The following is a 16,194-nucleotide window of genomic DNA, read 5'->3' as shown; positions in this document are numbered from 1 at the left end:
CGAGTGCAGAGACCTGAGAACAGGACTAATGTGATCATACTTCCTGGTTCTGGTCAGGACCCGAGCAGCAGCGTTCTGGATGTACTGCAGCTGTTTTACAACTCGTTTGGAGAGACCAGTGAGCAGGCCGTTACAGTAGTCTAATCTACTGGAGACAAACGCGTGGATAAGTCTCTCTAAATCTGGTTTTGACACTATATTTTTGATTTTGGCAATGTTTTTTAGATGGTAAAAAGCTGCTGATGTTATTGATTTGACGTGGCTATTAAAGTTCAAGTCTGAGTCCATTATTACCCCCAGATTTCTAATTTGGTTTGTAGGTTTTAGAGCGAGACTCTGGAGGTGACCGCTAACACTTTCTCTTTGTTTCTGTGGGCCAAAAACGATTATTTCAGTCTTGTCTGAGTTCAGCTGGAGAAAGTTGTTTTGCATCCACACACTGATCTGTTGGATGCAGTGACAGTGAATCTACTGGTCCATAGTCACCTGCCGATAGTGAAACATAGATCTGAGTGTCGTCTGCATAATTGTGATAGGACACATTTTCACTGCGTATCAACTGACCCAACGGCAGCATGTAGAGGTTGAACAGAAGGGGACCCAGGACTGACCCTTGGGGCACTCCACAGGTCAGGGTCATGTGGTCTGAGACACAGCTACCAATTTCAACAAAGTACTTCCTGTCTTCCAGATAGGACCTTAACCAGTTTAGGGCAGTGCCAGTGATGCCCACCCAGTCCTCTAGTCTCTGTTAGAGGATCCCATGATCGACAGTGTCAAAAGCAGCACTCAGATCTAACAGAATTAAGACTGAGGCTTTGCCCGTGTCAGTGTTCAGGCGGATGTCATTTGTCACCTTGACAAGAGCAGTCTCAGTGCTGTGATGAGGTCTAAAACCTGACTGAAAAACATCAAATGAGTTGTTTATTAAGAGGAAATCTGTGAGCTGTTGGTAAACAACCTTTTCAAGGACTTTGCCCCAAAATGGTAGATTAGAGATGGGCCGGTAATGACTCAGTACTGCGGCATCAAGACTGCTCTTCTTTAGGAGAGGCTTTATGACCGCAGTTTTCAAAGACATTGGGAATGTTCCAGATTGAAGCGACATGTTAACTATGTGAGTGAATGGTGCTAACAAACTGTTCAGCACAGACTTTAGAAATTTGGTGGGTAACACATCAAGGCAGCATGTAGATGAACTCAGACTGGTGATGATCTCATGGACAGTTTTGTCAGTTACTGGTGCAAAGTGAGTTAGCTCTAAGTGTCTTGGTGGTTTTAGGGTAATTTTTTGCATTGTGGGATTTATAGCATTTTTTTTACAAGTATTTTTAAATCATTTTTTCTAATTAAGAAAATGTTATAAACTCGACACATCTGTTCAATGAGTTTTCAGCATCTGGTCTAAATAAAAAATCATTTTAAAACGGATTAAAAGGATAAATAAATACAATAAATACAATAAATAAGAATAAATACAATAAATAAAAATAAAATAAAATCCATTAAATAAATAAATAAATACATAATAATAATAAAATAAAGTATAAGACAACAAAATACAATAAAATGATTAAAATAATTAAATGAAAATAATAAAACAAATACCAATGTAAATACCCCATTGTCTTGGATTAATTGTCAACTAATTTGACATGCTTATTGTATGGACACATTACATTACACTTTATGTTTTATGTTTATGTTTTATCTTTACACTCTAGAATGTTTTTTGTGTAGTTTAGAAAATTAGGTCATTTGTTAGTGTCGACTTAATTAGCCATTTACAGTGTTTGCTGTGTAGACGGCCCACTGTCACTTGGGAACCGTTTGGCCTGGAACTCGGCTATTGATCCGCCTTAACAAGATTATACGTGATTAGAAATGCATCAGTTGCGTCAGTGGGTTGGACCCAGTGGCTCGCTTGTTAAATTTTGCTTTGAAAGAGTAGCTCAGGAGCGTTTCTCAAGGGGCTCGTTCAGGTCTGACAATGTGTTTGGAGTCCATTAAACGGGCATTTGTTTGTCATTGGCAGGAACCCTTCACCACATTCTTCCTGAACTTCCAAGGGGGGAAGTTTGACCACGCTGACCGCACCTTCTCCTCAGTGTCCCGGGCCTGGAGGAACTGTCAGAGGGACACGTCTGATGTCAAGGTGCACAACCCAAGCCTGTTCATATAAAACTTGAGTCCTCATCGGGTTTTGTGTGGCCTCCTGTATCTTTTACGTACCGTATATATACCCCGGGTCACTGACGGGCAGACTCCAGTCCAGTCTGAGCCCCTCATTCGCAGAGAACGAGTAGTGCAGCCGCCTCGTGTTGGAGAGGAGCGGCTTTTAAAGTGGCAAAAGTGGCATAAACGCAGGGAAGTTCCGGACATCGGCTCAAACTGGGCCGCGGTGAAAGTTTATTAGTGACCCCTGGTATAGACAGGACGTACAGACAAAAGAAAGTTGAAACAAGTTGATATTGTTTTCTTTGAGCAATTCGGACTAAGATATTAAAGCAATAAAAACAGCAAAACACAGGAGACCACACAACTCATGCAATGTTTAAAGTAAGACGAGAGTTAACACTCCACTGTGACACACTATCAATGACAAAAATGAACTTCTCAATATTTTGGGAGAGTTTCCCGATAACGATATGATGTCAAACCAAGAGAAATATGCAAGAATGTGTATTTAATCAGATTCAGAATAAGGTTTATTGCCATTGGTCAATGAACAAAATTCACAAACATAGGAAGTTGTCCTGGTGATTTGGTGCAACACAAACAACAAAACATTGAACATTGAACAATGAACACAAAACAGCTACCAGATATATAAAAAATAGCTAAGTAAAGTAAAAAAAAAAACGTATTACTGAAGGTTTTTGCGTATCAGCTAAATGTGAAATGACTGTATGATCACCCACAAAAGTGTAGTAATCTTATTGTTTACCCTTATTAGAACTTACATTCTCATTGTAATCAGCTATTATAAGCTATACACAATAAACACATGTTGCATTATGTTCAAAACAACATTCATGACAGCTCTATGTACAAAGGCAAGTCAATGCAAGTTTATTTATAGAGCACATGTCATACACAAGGCAATTCAAAGTGCCTCACAACAGGAAAAATGCATTAAAATCACAAATGAATTACAGACCACATACATAGCATTCCAGACACTCTTTCCCATATTTATTTGACATTTCCAGCATTACAGGTGTCTCCGGGATGGACACATCACTTTTAGATCGATTCTTTCCCATATCAGCGCGCTATCTGCGAACACGTACAAACCGCTCTGCCATTTCACCCTTCTACATGTAGAATCCTGTTTGTAAACTTATATACTTAATACGTTCGATAATAGCCTCATAATACAACACGAGATGATAAAAGTATAGCAACCATTTCTCCATATAGGTTAATAAGAAAACGTCTAATAAATTCTGCATAAACAAAAGAAATGACTGGCTCAAAGCAGAAATAAAATGACAGCTTTGGCCTCTCGGCTTTCCCGTCGCGCTTGACCCGCCTGAAGTCGCTCTCAGAAGTTGCTGATCCGGCCGTGGGCAGCGCCGCGGAATAAATCTCCACTCTGCATTTCTGAGACAAAAGCAGAAAAGCCTCAAAAAGAGTAATGTCCAGTCAGTACCAATCATTGTCCCCCCTTCGCTTGTCTGATCAAAGCGCCCCTCTAATCCTCCTCCCCGTCCCCTCCAACCCGTCTCATTCCGCCAAAACCTGGACTTGAATCGTTGCCCGCCGGCGCCCCCCAAAAACTGCACAGGTCATCCTTACGCACCGAGGACCCGCGAGAACCCCCAGCGCTACTTTTTAACAACTCCTTTAAAACATTTACGAGTACGCTTGAAACATTCCGCGCCGGGCCTCTGCTGCTCGTAGCGGGTCACTGCGCGGATAACAGCGGCGTTGCTAGCTTCTTTTTCTTTTTGACGCTTGATTGCGCACTACCTGCCCAGTCTTCCCCCCCCTCCGCCCGCACACACACGCACGCCGACGACCCAAACTGCTAAACATGTGGATCGGGTTACGACGGAGCTGGCCCGTCGCTTGATTGCGAAGGTCCGACGAGAGCCCGGTCCGTTCGCCGAGTCGAGGCCTGTCACGGCGGATCTGGCTGCGAGCGCTCAGCCGCAGATCAAAACAAAAGAGCAAATCTGGACCGCATCACTCCCCGCCAAGCTCGGCCTCGGCCCGCGCATATGTTTGAATGAGGGTGCCTCGACTTCGTGCGCTCGGAGGCACGCATTCAACGGCGAGGCAAAGGAGGAATTAGGGGGTTAGATGTATCAATTTAGCATGCCAAGTGTTCTATTTAGCGTTAGCGCCAGAGCCATTGATAGAGCTCCATTTTCTCGGCCAGAGGGCAGAAAGCCTCTGTGTTTTCACAGGCCACGGCCAAAGGACCGGGTGATAATGGGCTACGACGCCCAGATTCAGAGCGTCGCTAGCCCGGGTGACGCTAGTGTGACCCCCGGTTCCCAATCCCCTGACCTATGACCTCAGCCCGGAGGCGTCAGAGGGGAGGGGAGGAGCGGAGCAGCAAGAGTGTTAGTGTAGCGGTGTAGCCAGAATGCAAACAATTATTTTTTGCTAGGTTTTTACTGCTTGGCCTGTTCCCCTTGAACTGTGGATCTATAACTTCTCTCTGTTGTCACGGCGATAACGACACGACAAGTCAAAGTACAGTTAATTTGACTACAAACCAAATCAAGTGGACTATGCGGCAGTGTAGGTGCCACAATTATAACAAACTACTCTTTTTTTGTCCAAACTAAATCATAATTCTTCCTTTATGTTTCCATTTATTCTTATGCTAGTTCAGATGAAGCTGTCTGTTTCAGGAAAAGTCACATTTTGTCATTTTAATGTGATTGATACTTTGTTCAAATGAGTATCTAGTTTTGATAATAGCTTTAGTATTGATTAGTATCTGATTTTTAATTATTTTGACAACCCCAAAGTGCAGATAAACGCTTATACATACACAAACTAGCACAAACTAGAAGTCAAAGTATGGACCCAAAAATACACTTGTGCATTGTTTTTAGACCAACAATGTACTTTTAATGTGTTACTTTCCACTACTGAAATGTGACAGTGAAAAAGGCTCTTGGCTGTGCAGTAAGAACAAATGTGTTAGTTTTGTAAATAATGAAAACGGGCTGAAATGACAGGTTTGACCCGTAGCCTGGAGGGCAGAGGTGGCATTAGCGAGGCGTCCGAGGGCAGGACCTGAGCCGCAGCAGTGGAAGTGGAGCAGAGGAGCCCAGATTCGCCCGGGGGCCAGAGCCTTGCACTGACCCATGACAGTACAGGATTGTGGATCAGAGGGGCCTGGCCTCTGACCGGGGCCCAGCTCAGGGGCCACTGCACATAATGGAGCATAGGAGAGCCGGGCCCCTGGAGGTCTGCTGGTGTGTGCACTGCAAAATGAACAGCTACAACATTAGTTAAAACAGATTTGCATAGTTTTGAACTTCAGATTTTTTACTAAATTGAAACATGTCACAAATACATCAGATCAATAGATAAAAAATCTAATCTGAAAGTGGATTAAGGAAATTGCAACTAAATTCAATCATATTCAATAGACCTGTCATTTTGTGGTCATTTTTCCGTTACCGCGAAACAGGTCAAACAAAGTAAATGGACATAAACGAGTCAAAACCAGCTCAAATCGAGAGAGTGAATGTTTTTGCAGTGTGGCGTGTGCAGTTTTACAGCAGCAGGCGGCAGTGGAGGGGCCCCCCGAGTCTGGGTTAAGGGTTTGACCTCCAGGCTCGGGTCAGACCTTGTGGAGTGAGCGCATGTCAGAAGTGAGGAAGTGGCCTGTTGTTTTAAACCTGCGTGTTTGCTTGCTCGTTTGATTAGAGGTTTTCACTCCAGTGCCGAGAGCTGACGCGTCGCCGGGCTAATCTGATCAGAAAGGAAGTGCGCGTTTGTCGACACGTTTATTAGGTTTTTTGAAGCATTGAGGGCTGTCGAGTGTGAGAAAATGTATCTTAAAACGGGATGCAAGTCGATACGTTTTGCCTGACAGATGGAGGGTCATGTGATATTGGCGTTTGTGTGCTTCAGAATCCCACTGACATTGGCTACAATAATTCAACGTTTGACTCGTCTTACATTAGCTGTATGTAAAACGAGCTGATAATTACGCATCCTCCCTCAAAATGTAGTTGTTAAAGACTGATATATGTATGTTCCGGATTATAAGTCGCATCAGCCAAAATATGCATAGTAGCGAAGAAAAAAGCATATATAAGTTGCATTTTTGGGGGAAATTTATTTGATAAATTCCATGACCAAGAACAGACATTTAATTTTGAAATGTGATTTAAAATAATAACAGATTACAGAACATATGTCTGATATGTTAACCTAACATATTAAGTTATTCAGATAACTATAGCATAAAGAACAAGATTACCAAAGCATCAGTATTACACCAAATCACTAAATCCATTGAATTCTTCTTCCTCAAAATAATCAACATGTGAAATGCGGTTGTCCGTGTGAAAATAACAAATCATATAATAATGCGTTGATAATGTCACATATAAGTCGCTCTGGAGTATAAATTGCTCCCTGGCCAAAAACAGGACTTGTAGTCCGGAAAATACGGTAGTTCTTCTAAGATTAAAATCAGATTCCTTTCTAATGTCCTGGCTGGTAAAATAAAGCTAAGAAAATGTTGTGCACAATTGGATTTAGGTGACAATGCGCATCAGTGAGATTGTGTTAAACTTCCAAAAGGAAGTGTGTTCCTTTAAATCTTTTGAGTGTGTTCAGTGAGTGCAGTTTCAGTCACTTAATAAAATCTCCTTAAATGCGTCTGAGTGTTTTTTTCTCTGTTGTGTTAAGGAAAAGAGATAAAGTAAATCTGAGGCTTTTTATGTGACTGCGAAATCTAAACAACGTACGAGTCGAGAAACGCACTGTACAATGTTTTACAGTGCGGACAAACCCACCCATGTCATTTATGAGAACTCTAGCAGTACTTTTCAACTCCTCACCAGACCTGTCACTGAATGTAACGGCAGTGTCATAAATGTTCTCATGTCCCTCCAGGAGCTGATTCCAGAGTTCTTCTACCTCCCAGAGATGTTTGTCAACGCAAACAGCTACAACCTGGGAGTGATGGAGGACGGGGCGGTGGTCTCGGACGTGGAGCTGCCGCTCTGGGCCAAAACGCCGGAGGAGTTTGTCCGCATCAACCGCTTGGTAAGACGGCGCTGATTCCTCTGTTTCTGCTGTTTTGTTTTGTCGTTGTCCTTCAGTTTAGTCATTTACATGTTTCTATAAAAAGTGGAAAAGTGTAGATAAAGTCTGGTGTGTATTGCTCGGCGGATCTGTCCCACTGACACCACTGACTAGTAATGATGTCCTTTTCAAATGAACTGCAAAGGTTGTTTTTTTTAAATAATTGTCTATTGTTATTTCATCCCAGTCCTTGACAGTTGGTTCCGTCTATGTCATCCAATCAGGGTTCACACTGGTTAGGTCTAGATCCACACCCCGCTGCCTCATTCAGAATTCCAACATGGCGGCGACTGAGACCGGTCCCGCTGATACAGCTCAGGCAATAATTTTCTCTCTTGGGTCCAAATCCGCTCCTAAACCTCATCCTAAACCTAACCCTAACCCAGTGTCTGAAGCGTATTGAGGGCCACCATATAATTATTGTGTTTTTGGGCCGCCACGAGGGCCGCCATATTGGAGCAAATTCTGACTTCCGTGAGGCAGCGGGGGGTTTGATCTAATACTGACCGGTTCACACTGGTCGTTAAAAGGTCAAAATTATTATTTTATTATAAATTATTTACTTTATTTTCTTTATTATAAATGATTTACTTTATTTTTATTTTATTATCAATTATTCACTTATTTGTTATTTTTATTTTTTCTTAACATTTAACAAAGAATAAAACAACTTATTGAAAAAGGACTAGCGAGAACACATAAAAAAACATAACATTACAATAAATAAATGAACAAACAAACAAATACACATCCAAATTAAAATGTAATTACGCCACACCAAGTTCATAAATCAAGTACTTTAGTCCAGAGTCTTTCAAATTGTTCCTTTTCCAGATTAAGTTGATCCATTTTCCGGATATTGGAAATTGAATGTCTTTAAATCATCTTAAATTGAATTAAACCACATACATCTGCTTCATATAGTATTTTAGTATAAAGTCTATCAAACACCAATGATTCTTAACTCATTAGTAACTTCTTAGTCCGACTGTAGCACCAATTCCTCTTTTTAAAGCTGTACTATGTAACTTTGCTAGTGCGCCATCTTTTCTTGATGTCCCAGCTTAATGCCATACTGTAGAACATTCCCGGCAGTAACATCTCCGTGGAGCTCAGTCCCTCTCTTTCCCCGTCGTTATCCGAAAACGTTAACTCAAAGAGACAGTGTTATTTCCTGCCCGTCGCGCGGCCCTCCCCGGACCCTGAGCCCGTTACCTGAGCCCGTTACCTGAGCCCGTTACCTGAGCCTGTTACCTGAGCCCGTTACCTGAGCCCGTTACCTGAGCCCGTTACCTGAGCCCGGAGCCTGAGCCTGTTACCTCAGCCCGTTACCTGAGCCCGTTACCTGAGCCCGGAGCCTGAGCCCGTTACCTCAGCCCGTTACCTGAGCCCGTTACCTGAGCCCGGAGCCTGAGCCTGTTACCTGAGCCTGTTACCTGAGCCTGTTACCTGAGCCTGTTACCTGAGCCCGTTACCTGAGCCCGTTACCTGAGCCCGTTACCTGAGCCCGTTACCTGAGCCCGTTACCTGAGCCCGTTACCTCAGCCCGTTACCTGAGCCCGTTACCTCAGCCCGGAGCCTGAGCCCGTTACCTGAGCCCGGACCCTTCTTCGCCGTGATTGCCGCGTCGGCCGCGTGACCCCGCTCGACCCGCCCGCTCCCTCCCCGTCCTCCCCCTTCCTCCCCCGCCGCGTGCCGAGCTGATGAGACATTACTGAGTTTCTGACTCCTCGTCTTCGCCTCTGCGTCCGTGTCAGATGGGCTGTCATATTTTGATTGCGGATGCGTTCCTCCCCCGTCCGTGCCTTGTTTCTGGGGGGGAACGAGGCGAGTCTTCTGCTCCGATTACCTCTCTCTCTCTCTCAGAAGGTCATAAACACCACATGGATTTACTGTCTTGGATAAGTTGGGGCTGAATCACTTGTCATCTTCGCTTAGACGAAGAAGCTGCTTAAAAGGTTTGAGTTACGCAAAGGTCACGATTCAAAAGCTTGTCGTGATTAGGAAAGTTTGTGGCCACAGAGCAATAGGAACTTATTTGTCTTCTATACAAGTCTGGTAATATTTAGCTAAGCTTCAGTGTTTGTTTTGATTGAAATAGTTATTCTGTATTGAAGGTCTAGGCTGTTGAGGTTTACAAATATTACCGTATTTTCCGGACTATACGTTTTTTTTACAGTGTGGCCGGGGTGTGACTTATACTCCTGAGCGATTTATATGTTAAATTATTTCGTTATTTTCACACTGGCAATCGCATTTCACATGACAAACACAAGAGGGCTCTCTAGGCTCTAAGCGACGCAGAAGAAGAATCTGCACTTCCTCTTCCTCTGGTGTTTGTGGAGTTGTTTAGAAGTGACACAGAGGAAGAAGAATTAAATGGATTTAGTGATTTGGGGTAAAACTGATGCTTTGGTAAACTTGTTTGCATGTTCTTTATGCTATAGTTATCTGAATAACTGTTAATATGTTACGTTAACATACCAGACACTTACCACAGTTCTGTCTGTGCCTCATGTAGCTGAAGGTGTTAGCGTTAGCATACGTACACCTATTCACCATGTTCTCTCATCTGTTATTATTTTAAACTGCATTTAAAGATTAAATGTCTGTTCTTGGTCTTGGATTTTATCAAATACATTTCCCCCAAAAATGCTACTTATACTCCAATGCGACTCATATATGTTTTTTTCTTCTCTATTATGCATTTTTGGCTGGTGCGACTTATACTCCGGAAAATATGGTATGTTGGAATCCTAAAAAACAATACCAAATAATAGTGAACTGAATTTAATGATGCGCTGCAGACTGTTCATTCCACACAATTTTAGAACGGTGTACTTGGGCCTCAGAACTCCTGTTATGGACACAATAAATGGATACCTCTGAAATGTGTTTTTCACTAAGAGATGATGACACAAACCCCCAACAGAAACTAGACAGATGGTAAAAAATTACATTCAAACTAAATTTGGAAACAGACAAATTTTACCAAATGGGACTGTTTTTAATTGGATTTTAATTTACTTGTACTTGATGTTTATTTGTATTATTTTATCATTTGCTCTCTAGTGGTGTTCTGTTTGTTTTTTGTGTTTTATCTTTTTAAAAATCTACATGAAACACTGTCTAGAAAACATTTGTACAACCAAACATGGCATTAGAATTCTATTATTCAAAGTGAATTAAAATGACTAAATCCTTTTCTGCTGACAACTTTGATGATGGAAAAAGCCACATCCTCAGTATTTTTTTCATTTTTTCCCCCTGAACTCTCACATACAACCCAATATAAAAGTTGAATTGTATCACTATTCCTCCACGTCTTTTGTTGTCAGAAGGTTTTAAATGTTCTCTAAGTCGGTCGGGAGCGCTGTATTCATGTGCCCGCTCCGTAATGAGGCCTGATGTTTTCGGGTGGGCTCCGTGACCGCTTCACTGCTGTGGTGGGCCGTGTTAAGCGGCACTGATGTGTCCAGGACCCCGTCATTAATCACACACGGTTCTGCTTTTGGCTCGGCAGTCGGGACAGGCTGGACACCGTGGCACGGGACGCTGTCGTGGCATCTGGTTTACAAAGATACTGAGAGATATTGGCTGAGGAAGAGAGTCACCACAACATGACACAAGTAATGCCGCAAAAGTAAAGCTGCACTGTGTCATTTTTCTGGTGGGGGTTTTGCCTCCTGCTTGTCCCCATGGTAAACATATTGCTTGCCTGGAATATTCCATGATATTGTAACATCATCTTGCTTTTTTGCACAAAGATGCATCGAAAAACATTTACCATTCCACAAACCTCGCCTGTCATTTGTCATGGCGTTTGGCACTAAATCCATTGAATTCTTCTTCCTCTGTGTCACTTTCCGTTTTTACAATTCCGTAAACTCCGCAGGTAGAGGAAGTGCAGATTCTTCTTCTGCGTCGCTTAGAGCGCCCTCTTGCGGTTGTCAGTGTGAAAATAATCAACATGTGAAATGCGATGGCCAGTGTGAAAATAAAGAACAAAATGATATAATAATAATAATATCACATAAGTCGCTCCCCGGCCAAATCTATGAAAAAAGGTGGAAATTATGGAATGGAATCAAAATGGCAAAAGGAAAAAGCAGACGTTGTTTAGGTAATATAATATATGATAATATAATGTGATGTGTAAAGTTTAGCGCTTAATAATTCCATCCATTTTAAATCTCATTGACAGTGAACAGCATCTTCATTCTGGGAAAACCTGATTTTCAAACCAAACTCGATCTTGATTCAATTGGTATTGTGATATTAGAAAATTAGAAGAAAGTGAGTGTTCGGGAGAATTTATTCAACCAATTCACAAAGTACGATCAGCCGTCCCTTTGTCTAGCGCACCTCTGCAGAAGCTAATGGGCCGGCCATATGCACAGCAGCTTGACTCTGTGGTTTGGGGTTTAATTGGGACGTTGATCCAGCTGAGCCCACTGCACAGGTGAAATACAGACAGAGGACCTGGCCCACACACACATATATATATATATATATATATATTTTTTTTTGAATGCTTAAAATAATGAAAATCAGCATTATTTTTGATTATGAGTAGTCTTCTGTAAAGTGCATTTTGCAATTTCCAACTATGATCGTCTTGACTGAGTCTTTGTTTTAAAAAGATCAAAACAACTGACTTAAATATACGAAGGGCACTACACTAAACATTTGGTGAATAAGCTTGGATATTTAGGACATTTACATGACCAGTCTTTCATGTTCTTCTCTTTGACCTTCGTCCAGTGTAGATATGTCACCCGTGCACAGATGAAAGCCTCTGCCCGGGCCGTAGCGCAACGCTGTGTGGGCGGACAGCGCTGAGGTGGTGACAGATCACTGGCATTAGCCCCGTCAGCTGGCGACTGTGGCCGAGTCTGCCGAGGGAGCCTAGCGAGGACCAGGGGAAGACTCCGAGCTAATGGGCTGCTTGGCTCGCTTTAGCTCGCGCGCCGCTAATGGCTCCCGTGCACGGGGGCCCAGACGGCATGAGCGGGCACCGCGCGAACTGTCTGTCTCTGGCAGCCTGTCTCCTCTCCGCGCTTATGAGCCCGACATGATTAACGGCTAATTAGGGCCCAATCTGGAAAGCCCATTAAAAAGCTCTCACAGTAAAGGATCACGCTGCTGTGCAAAACGGCCGCTTGTTTTTGTTGTGAGTGAGTGTCGGCGTCGGGGATGAAAAATAGACCCGGGTATAAACATTATGGCAAGCATTAGCCGGGTTTATTGTGCTGCGCGTCTGTGGAAGTTCTGCTAGTGCCGCCGGTGCCATCATCTTACTTGTAGTCGTTGCTAATCCGCGGTAGCGCATGGTATTTCTGTTACGATATCTCGCCGCGTGACACATACAACAGGTGTTTTTTCTTCATTCACCTTTTCATGCCTTTTACCACGTGTTCTTTACAAGAGGCAGCGTACAAAAGGAAATGGTTACGCGTCCAATGGGTTGAGTTTAAGCCATGTTATCATACTAGGACCAGGTATTGGGTTTGATTCCGAAAACGACGGTGCATATTTGACCTTCATATTCACGTGGCTTTCCTCGAGAACACTTACCAGATCACCAGAAAAGTGGCGTCCAGGAAAAATAGACTCCCAGTGTAACAGAACCGCACCCCCCTCGTGTCAGGTGTTACCCGGCGTTAGACTAGAAATTGGAAGACAATATTTACCAGTGTGTGTACCACTCTCAGCAGATTGAGTATTATTTTTTAAGACACAAATCTGTTCATGTTTTTGTCCTCTTTTGGCTTAATTGTTATTGATAACTACTTTATCAACGGTTTAGTCTCATATTGAATCATGTTTATCTCTAATTTAGACTAGTTTTAGTTCTGGTTTGGATCTGGTTCTACTTCGAAAGCCGTATATTATCATCGGCGGTACTTAATGTGACAAGCTTGAGAGCCACTGCAATATACTGACCCCGGTTGACGCTGCACGTCTCAATGTTTGCGGTTTGTACAATGTTGTGTAGTCACCAATTACATTTCATTTATAGTGTGTTTCATGAATTCTTTCTCGTTGATCTGGCAGACTCATGCTTTGTTTATCGATCCTTTGCATGATTTTTATTGTAAAACCTCAAACTGTACTCATGTGTGTCATGTTTGTCATCTCTCTGACTTTGTTCCACTTCAATGTGACAAGGCGTGGCCCTTGTAAGTTGTCGTGTCGTTAGTAAAAGTGTGTACTCTTTGCCATACTTCAACTCGATGCTTGAACCGACAGGGCCATGAATTCACACGTGAATCAATGCGGCGCACATCGTTACCACGCCGACGCGCCTTACGACATACTCAAAGGCTCGTAAATATAGGCTGCGGTGGAGACGGCGGGGTCCTCTCCTGGCGGCGTGCCACGGAGATCGGGGGCTTCTGTTGTCTTTACCGCGGGGTCGCAGGAGAGGTTAAGAACTTGATCCCTCCTCTGGCAGATAACTACATGTCTCTGTGCACTGTCAGCCTCCCCCCGACAAACGGCCGCGAGCGCGATGGCAGGTGAGCTAGCGAGCGCGCCCGCCGTTTACCTGCGCCGTTACGGGTCCGGGGGGGGGCTTTTTACGCTAACCCCCCCGATACGGAGCAGTCTAAACCACAAGTCTGCTGATGCGTGCGGGGGGATTAAGGACACTGCTTTACACGCCGAGGGAGAGGAGGGGAGGGAAAAATGTGGTTTGGAAAAGAGCCATAGTCATGTTTGAATGTTTTGAAATGGGTCGGGTCGTTTGGATCATACTTGCAGATTTTATCCATGTAGTTGAGAAAGAAAATAGTTTTGCACGAGTTGAGGTATTGATCTTTTTCAGGAAGTTGCAACGTTTTTCATTGTTTTTCAGAATCATCCAACCGGATGTTATCTGACCTTTTATTACCATGTCGCACCAGCCAAAAAATGCATAATATAGAAGAAAAAAACATATATAAATTGCTCATAAGAGTATGAAATGCAGTTGCAAGTGTGAAATTAACAAATAATATCACATATAAGTCGCTCCAGAGTATAAGTATACAAGTATAAATATAAGTATAAGTCGCACCCCGGCCAAAACTATGATTTACAGTCCGGAAAATATGGTATTATACTTCTGTGCTTAATCTGTTTCTGTACATAATCTGTGCTGCAACACTAGAATATTTCCCCATTGTGGGACAAATACATGTTACAAGCCTTGAAATAATATTTTTTACGTCCCTGTCAACATGACAGGTACCGATCATTTGGTACCTGTCATGGCTAATTCTGAATCAGTCACAAGGAAAGGAAACAGAATAACATCATTAATGAAAAATGAACTGTTTTTAACATTTCTCGTTATCATTTAACATCATTTTAACATCAAAACTGGTCACTCAACAATATATATTACTCCCTTGCACAGTTATAACTTTTTAAAAACTGAGGGATTATATCTCTCTACAGAACTCATGGCAGACTTTGCACTTTAGAGCGATGACAACACCTTTGTTCTCATCACACTCTAGCCAGTCACGGGCACAAAACGTAGCAAGATCATCATGATGCCATTTATTGACAGGGATAGTCTTTAGTGTCCTTGCAGCCAATGTTTTTTGTTTATGTTTGAAAGATTGTGCCATGATTGTCTCCGCGCGCACACATGCTCTGCGCGCGCACACATGCGCTCCGCTGCCTTCCGTCACTGTATAACTACAGCAATAATCGTGGACTGTAGACTGTAATCGCGCGCCCGAGTTTGTGCATAGAAATCGCTTTGGGCATGTTCACCGCGCTGTTTTTGCCTATTAAAAATATATATTACGGCGAAAAATTTGCGCCGGTCATTGTGTCCGGAACCTTGATTTTGGAGTCGGTCAAAACTGATTTTTGCGCCGGTCATTGACCGTGTCCGGCCCGTTATTTCGAGGCTTGTGTTATATTATCTTATACTGAGGCACTGCATCAAAGTATAAAGCATTTTATTGTCCAAGAACCAGGAGCTGCAGTGTAGCTTGTAGAAGTTCGCTTCACGGGGACGACAAAACTCCTCTCTGGTCTCTGAAAGTTGTAAAGAAACACTTTTGAACTCGTTGAAGTGAATAATTAGGAGGCAAGGAAGCGTTAGGAGAGGAAGGAACAAGTTTGGACAATTGCAAGCCAAAAAAGCTGGTAAAAAAAAACATTTTAAAACCGCATTACTTGTAACACTCATTCGCGTATCGTCAAAGGCTAACCGTTAGCATTGAATCGCGGTGTGCTGTGATTGGACACGTGGGAACTAGTGGGGCAGAACAAGCTCCATATCATTCAGAACAGAGTTTAAACTTATGTAATGGCGAGAGCAATAAAATACGGTAATTTCCCAGCCTTCTTGCTCGACCGACTCACCAACGCGCTGTTCCTGTATCAGTTCTCTACATCCGCTTGGCTCAAAGTTTGTACATTATTCTCCATCGCAATCGGTGCGCTAAATGGCTTCTCAAAGTTCCCACCTGGCTCTGATTGGTTCAGTTTGCTCATCGCTCGCTCAAAGCATTCGTCCGTCGTTACTTCTCATCACTTTCAGTCCGTTCCCGTTCAACATAATAGTCCTCGCAGCTATTGCTTTTCACGTCCGGTTCCTCTGTCGTCCGTTCACTCGTGTCCACTGACAGATTTGCAAACCGCACACACGGGAGCGACAGTAGTTTCGCTCTTAAAACATCTTCTCGGAGAGCGTTGAAAGGGCTGAGTGACGGCTACGCATGGGACGTTTGGAAGCTGGACACGAGTGGCACAACCTTGATGTTATGGAGTTTTTTCTTGAACAATTGAACCCTGTGTGTAGCCCGCCAGGTAGTTCATAAAGCAAGAATAAATACAAGTCCCAGTAGCCAGTTTCTCAGCTTCTCAAGCCGCTACATTTAAACCGTGCCACTGGTTTAT

General features: G+C 43.1%; 1 protein-coding gene across 6 annotated transcripts in view; it reads left to right on the top strand.

Annotated features, from left to right (window-relative positions):
- lrba (LPS-responsive vesicle trafficking, beach and anchor containing) overlaps window positions 1–16,194 on the top strand; it is a 282,434-nt gene that overhangs the window by 201,340 nt on the left and 64,900 nt on the right. For all 6 annotated transcript variants that reach the window (XM_072463061.1, XM_072463065.1, XM_072463066.1 and 3 more), the window contains 2 exons: window positions 2,036–2,155; window positions 7,099–7,251. In XM_072463061.1, coding sequence (XP_072319162.1) covers window positions 2,036–2,155; window positions 7,099–7,251 — 273 coding nt within the window. The remainder of the gene's footprint in view (window positions 1–2,035; window positions 2,156–7,098; window positions 7,252–16,194) is intronic.

The sequence above is a fragment of the Eucyclogobius newberryi genome, unplaced genomic scaffold (genome assembly GCF_026437365.1).
Source record: "Eucyclogobius newberryi isolate DKJ021-1_F unplaced genomic scaffold, fEucNew1.0.hap1 SCAF_4, whole genome shotgun sequence".
Taxonomy (NCBI): Eukaryota; Metazoa; Chordata; class Actinopteri; order Gobiiformes; family Gobiidae; genus Eucyclogobius; species Eucyclogobius newberryi.
The sequence above is the reverse complement of the archived record's forward strand: the minus strand, read 5'-3'. Positions and strand labels throughout refer to the sequence as shown.